The 5,947-nt window shown below is 42.2% G+C and overlaps 1 protein-coding gene and 1 long non-coding RNA gene across 2 annotated transcripts; both read right to left on the bottom strand.

The window, feature by feature from the left end:
* Positions 1 to 1,332: 1,332 nt before the first annotated feature.
* On the bottom strand, positions 1,333 to 1,783 carry LOC111436450. Its single transcript, XR_002709244.1, has 3 exons — positions 1,743 to 1,783; positions 1,604 to 1,653; positions 1,333 to 1,531 (listed from the first exon to the last, which is right to left on the bottom strand). It is a non-coding gene; the product is annotated as an uncharacterized LOC111436450 (long non-coding RNA).
* Positions 1,784 to 3,077: 1,294 nt separating this feature from the next.
* LOC111436423 (lysosomal Pro-X carboxypeptidase-like) lies at positions 3,078 to 5,443 on the bottom strand. The gene is made up of 6 exons (XM_023074190.1): positions 5,084 to 5,443; positions 4,817 to 5,003; positions 3,783 to 3,916; positions 3,591 to 3,703; positions 3,274 to 3,517; positions 3,078 to 3,155 (listed from the first exon to the last, which is right to left on the bottom strand). Exons 1-6 carry the CDS (start codon positions 5,441 to 5,443, stop codon positions 3,078 to 3,080), a joined length of 1,116 nt encoding a protein of 371 aa, XP_022929958.1.
* Between the last annotated feature and the right edge of the window lie 504 nt (positions 5,444 to 5,947).

Raw genomic sequence — 5,947 nt, 5'->3', positions numbered from 1 at the left:
TGAATTTACGATACACGATTGAGATACTCACTCGTGATAAAGTCGAAATGGAGGAAGAAAAAAATGCTAGCTGTAAATGTCGCTGTGGACTTGAGAAGAGAATTGAGTAAACTGAACGAAGCCATGATGTCCGAGTCAAGCGTGGCTAAGAACGGGAGAAATGAAGAGTTGGTGTCTCAGATAGGCTATTCTCGAGAAGATCCAAATGAAGTCTCATCAGAGAAGGACAAGCTTAGTCTGCTGCTCGAGGACAAGGAGAGAAAATTGAAGAAACCACAACTGAGCTCAAGAAAACAAAAACGACGCAGGTGGAATCGTTGAATAGAGCATTTAAGTTTATGGGGAAGTTTTGTTGGGAATAAACTTAAATGGAAAAAAGAAAAGAAGGGTAGTTTTTTATTTTGTTAAACTTAGTAAGGCTTTTGAAATCTGAGTCGTGAGAAGGAAAAGGCCAAACAAAAAATACAGGGACAACAATCACTTGAGGAGAGAATGGGTTATGGGATCGCTCATTTTAAATCTCAGAAACCCTATAAATTGATTCGTTTTCATTGTAAAAAGCAAGAGGCAGAGAGCAAGAGACAGAAAGCAAAGTGTACTGTGTAATAGAAAAGAGTTTTTTTCATAATTTCCTTTGTCCCCTTGTCTCTCCCCTCTCGACACCTCCTTCACAGCTTCGTGAGAGTTATTTAATCAAGTTGGTTTCAGAGCGAGCGTCTATTTTTTACAAGTTTGTATCGGAGCGGATTGTTATTTCAACAAATTGGTATCAGAGCGAATTTTATTTCAACACTCTTTAGGGGCCATTATTGAACGATTCAACTGTTCGTGAACTTTCAAGTTTGTATCTAGGAGAACGTTCAAGTTCATATATTTTAAGTGTTAAGTGATGGACTGTGAAATCTCATATCGGTTGGAGAGGGAAATGAAGCATTCTTTATAAGGGTGTGGAAACCTCTCCCTAGTAGACGCGTTTTAAAACAGTGAGGCTGATGGTGAGATACGTAACGGGCCAAAGCGAATAATATCTTCTAGCAGTGGGCTTGAGCTGTTACAAATGGTATCAGAGCCAGACATTGGGCGGTGTACCAACGAGAATGCTGGACTCCCAAGGGAGTGGATTGTGAGATCCCACCTTAATTGGAAAGGGAAACAAAGCATATCTAGAGTGTGAAAACTTCTTCCTAGCATACGAGTTTTAAAATCGTGAAGCTAACGACGATACGTAACGAGCCAAAGCTGACAATATCTATTAGCAGTATGCTTGAGCTATTCAATGGACGTTTTCAACACTAACATCAAAACAGGTTCATATATTCATCTTTAGTGGCTTACATGTCAGTATGATTTTCGTATCCTGTTTATAGTGTTTCATCATCATTATTTGTTGTTTATATATTGTTTGGACTGCCAAGATCAGCATAGTACTTACTGATCCATCCTTTAATGATGTTAACCTCTGTCTCTCTTTGTTCCACCAACCACTGTGGATCCGTTTCATTTGCTCGTAAAATGTCCAAACAATGAGATCCTGGAAAGTTCAAAACATGTCAGCTCAAAAGAACAAAGCTTTGAAGTTAGAATTTAGGAGTCTGAATCAAACCATTAGGCGTATGGAGTGCAAGGAGACTGTCAGATAAGTTATGCAACACTCTGCATTCACAAAAAGAGAGAGAGAGAGTTGAAGTAAAGTTGATTGTTCTTTATGTGCAATAAATGTTGTAGCTTTGGTTTTCGTTTACCCGCCGCTGCTATAAGGGTCCCTTAGTCCATTGGAGAAAATGACGTTGCTGCCAAATCTCTTAAGGATGAGTTTTATGTCCTGAAATTTGAAGGGAGACAAAGAAATTGTGAGATTCTACGTCGGTTAGGGAGGAGAACGAACTATTATTTATGAGCGTGCGGAAACCTCTCCCTAGTAGACGCGTTTTAGAAACCTTAAAAGGGAAGCTTGAAAGGGAAAGCTCAAAGAGGATAATATATGTTAGCGGTGGGGTTGGACTGTTACAAATGGTATCAGAGCCAGACACTGGGTGATGTGCCAGCGAGGAGGCTGATCCCTGACGGGGGTGGACACGAGGCGGTGTGCCAACAAGGACGCTGGGTCCCGAGGGGGGTGGATTGTAAGATCCTATATCAGTTGATGAGGAGAAAAAAAAAACATTGTTTATAAGGGCGTGGAAATCTCTCTAATATAAAAAACCTTGAGGGGAAACACAAAGAGGATGATATCATTTAGTGGTGGGCCCCGAAGGGGGTGGATACGAGGCGGTGTGCCAGTAAGGACGCTGGGCCTCGAGGGAGTGGATTGTGAGATCCACTAACAGAATGGTCGGATGCACCCCGAAGGGGGGTGGATACGAGGCGGTGTGCCAGTAAGGACGCTGGGCCTCGAGGGTGGAGTGGATTGTGGAGTCCCACATCGATTGAAGAAAGGAACGAGTGCCAACGAGGACGCTGGCCCCGGGGGAGGGGGTGGATTGTGAGATCCCACATTGGTTGGGGAGGAGAACAAAACATTCTTTACGGGGGTGAAGTTTTAAAAACTTTGAGGGGAAGCCTGGAAAAGAAAGTCAGAGAAAGACAATATCTACTGTAGATTTGGGCGGTTACAGTAATTTCAATAAAGAAAATAAAGAAAAAGAGAGAGGTGGTTGAAGTGCATACATGGCCTCCATAATAGGTGGTGACCTAGTGAGGCCTTGGAGACACACGGTATAACTCATTGCAGTAATCTATGAAGCTTCCAAGCTCAAAATTAGTGAGGCCTTGGAGACACACGGTATAACTCATTGCAGTAATCTATGAAGCTTCCAAGCTCAAAATTGTATGCTGGAAACAGACACACGGTATAACTCATTGCAGTAATCTATGAAGCTTCCAAGCTCAAAATTGTATGCTGGAAACAGACACACGGTATAACTCATTGCAGTAATCTATGAAGCTTCCAAGCTCAAAATTGTATGCTGGAAACATAGTATCAGTATAACTCATTGCAGTAATCTATGAAGCTTCCAAGCTCAAAATTGTATGCTGGAAACATAGTATCATTGCCTGTGCTTAATGGCATCACCATTTCACTGCATCTCTGAGTTACATGCTGGAAACATAGTATCATTGCCTGTGCTTAATGGCATCACCATTTCACTGCATCTCTGAGTTACACACACAACACAAAAGCTTCTTATAACGTCAAAAAATAAAAAATAAATTAATGAAGCTTTTTGAAGTTCAATGCATCCCACGTCGGTATTCGTGTAATAAAAAGATTACCTGCCACCTCCATCCCACATCGGTTTCAGTTTCATCTCTGGCCTGATTCATGTAGCAGGAAAGATTTCCTTTATAAGCAAACACGCCTGCAGCAATTCGTTCAACAATTCCACTTCCTGATGAAGCTCCATCAATGGCATCACAGATTATAGTGACTGGATACCTTGGTGGGTGGTCGTATTGGGCTGCGACGGTATACATAGACCACAAGAAGTCTTCCAGCTGAGCGGAGTTCTTCAGAGGACTAAAACAAGAACAACTCATTTGAAGCACAAACTTCATTAAATTTGGATATGAGAAGCCATGAATTCTAATACCTGCAACTTTTGAACTCTTTGCTAAGAATGGAAAGGCCATCAGGCTTGGAAGCAATTGTTTCAATCTTGGACCAGGAATCCCGAATGGTTTCATAGCAACTCTCACTAACGTCCTGCAAATTCATTCACATTTTTGTGTATTTAAAAAGTTCAAAGGGTTCAAAAGGATGCATTATTGTTGAGGGATCTTACTCTAAAATCCTTAGTGGCAATGGAATAGTATGCATCATGTGGCGTGATATTGTCGAAGTAAAGGATTGGAGCTGAAGAAGCAAGAGCTCCAAGGGCGACATGAGGATATTTCAGACGAAACCATGCAGCCAACACTGTTTCCAACAAAACAAAAAAAACATGTTCTGTTATATAGAGTTTGAAGATTTTTGTAACCGCTAGCAGATATTGTTCGCTTCGCACGTTACGTATCGTGGTTAGCCTCACGGTATTAAAACGCGTTTGCTAGAGAGAGGCTTCCACACCCTTACAAGAAGTGTTTCGTTCCCCTCTCCAACTGATGTGGGATCTCACAATCCACCGCTCTTGGTGGCTCAGCGTCCTCGCTAACACACTGCCTAGTGTATGGCTCTGATACCGTTTGGAACAGCTCAAGGCCACCACTAGCAGATATTGTCCGTTTTGGCCCGTTACGTATCGTCGTTAGCCTCACGGTTTTAAAACGCGTCTGCTAGGAAGAGGCATCCACACCCTTACAAGAAATGTTTCGTTCCCCTTTCCAACCGATGTGGGATCTCACAATCCACCCGCTTGGAGGCCCAGCGTCCTTGCTGGCACACTACCCGGTGTCTAGCTCTGATACCATTGACAACAGCTCGAGGCCATCGCTAGCACATATTGTCTGCTTTGGCCCGTTACATATCGTCGTTAGCCTCACGGTTTTAAAACGCGTGTGCTAGGGAGAGGCTTCCACGCCCTTATAAGAAAAGTTTCGTTCCCCTCTCCACCCGATGTGGGATCTCACAATCCACCCCTCTTAGAGGCCCAGTGTCCTCGCTAGCACGCTACTCAATGTCTAGCTCTGATACCATTTGGAACAACTCAAGGCCATCGCTAGTAGATATTGTCCGTTTTGGCCCGTTACGCATCGTCATCAGCCTTACAGTTTTAAAACACATCGACTAGCGATTCGTTTCCACACCCTTGTAAGAAATGCTTCATTCCCCTTTCCAACCGACGTGAAATCTCACAATTTTAAACGAGAACTCACTTACTTCCACCATATGATCCACCAAGAACAATCACAGGAGAATCTTTAGCATGCAACTCCTTTTTAACATGTATAAGAACATCCGCATAATCTGCTATTGCTTGAGCAGAGTTGAAATAGCCTAAAGTGCTTGCATTCTTCAATGCTACCTCCCTTGATCCAAAGGGTATCGATTTCCCATAATAACGATGCTAACAACAAAACAAAACAAAATCATATAAACCCTCCAAAGCATTAAATATGAACCACACAAGAACATGAAAGCTCTTACCTCAATATAAACAAGAAGAGCCCCAAACTGAGCAGCATTATCAGTCGAGAATCCTACAACGTTCAAATCATTATCCAGTGGACCTTCAGCTCCCAAGTAGGCAAGAATGGGAGCGCTGGAATTTGCGCCGCCCCAATACTTAAAGTTGATTATATATCTATGAGCGAACGTCGTGTAGCTTTCAGGCCTATAATTGAAGTGATCTAACGTTTGGTTGTAATAAAATGTCTTGAAATCATCCGAAAGAGGCGAGGACAGAGCTTCAGAATCTCTGTCGGTTGGACTAAGCCTTGGGATTCTGTACTGTGTTGCAGAAACACAGGCTGAAAGGATGAGAAGTAAGCAGGGAAGAAGCATCATGGCGGAGTGCTTGGTTTGGCTTGATCTTCACAAACAAACAGCTCCTTTATATAACAAAAAGTTGTCCGGTTCACCGGTTCGAGTCTCGAACCAGTGGTTAGTAAGCTAGGCCAAGGCGCCTAATGAAAGGTAGTTGAATGGTTGAGTTGAGTTGATGGTCGGGAAGGCGAGTAAGTTATAGAGGTTTCTGCCAAATAAAGACACTCTTCAACGGCTTCATTCCTAAATATGCAATGAAGCTGTTGTCCTTATCAAAAATTTGCTTTTCTAATGCTAAAATCACTTCAAAATTCCTAGTTTTAGAATAGTGTCTTCGTGAAGAAAACTTCTAATCTTAATATCTTGATGTGTCGGTTAGGGATGTTCGTTAGTTGAGTTGGGTCCGGTTGGCTGAGATACTTTTTAGATCTTGGGCAACTAAATATACGTATATATAACTCGATCGGAAATAAAAATGTATATCATAAAATTTATAATAAATTCGAGTTTGTTTAGTTCAACCCA

Source organism: Cucurbita moschata, unplaced genomic scaffold (genome assembly GCF_002738365.1).
Source record: "Cucurbita moschata cultivar Rifu unplaced genomic scaffold, Cmos_1.0 Cmo_Scf00054, whole genome shotgun sequence".
NCBI lineage: Eukaryota > Viridiplantae > Streptophyta > Magnoliopsida > Cucurbitales > Cucurbitaceae > Cucurbita > Cucurbita moschata.
The sequence above is the reverse complement of the archived record's forward strand: the minus strand, read 5'-3'. Positions and strand labels throughout refer to the sequence as shown.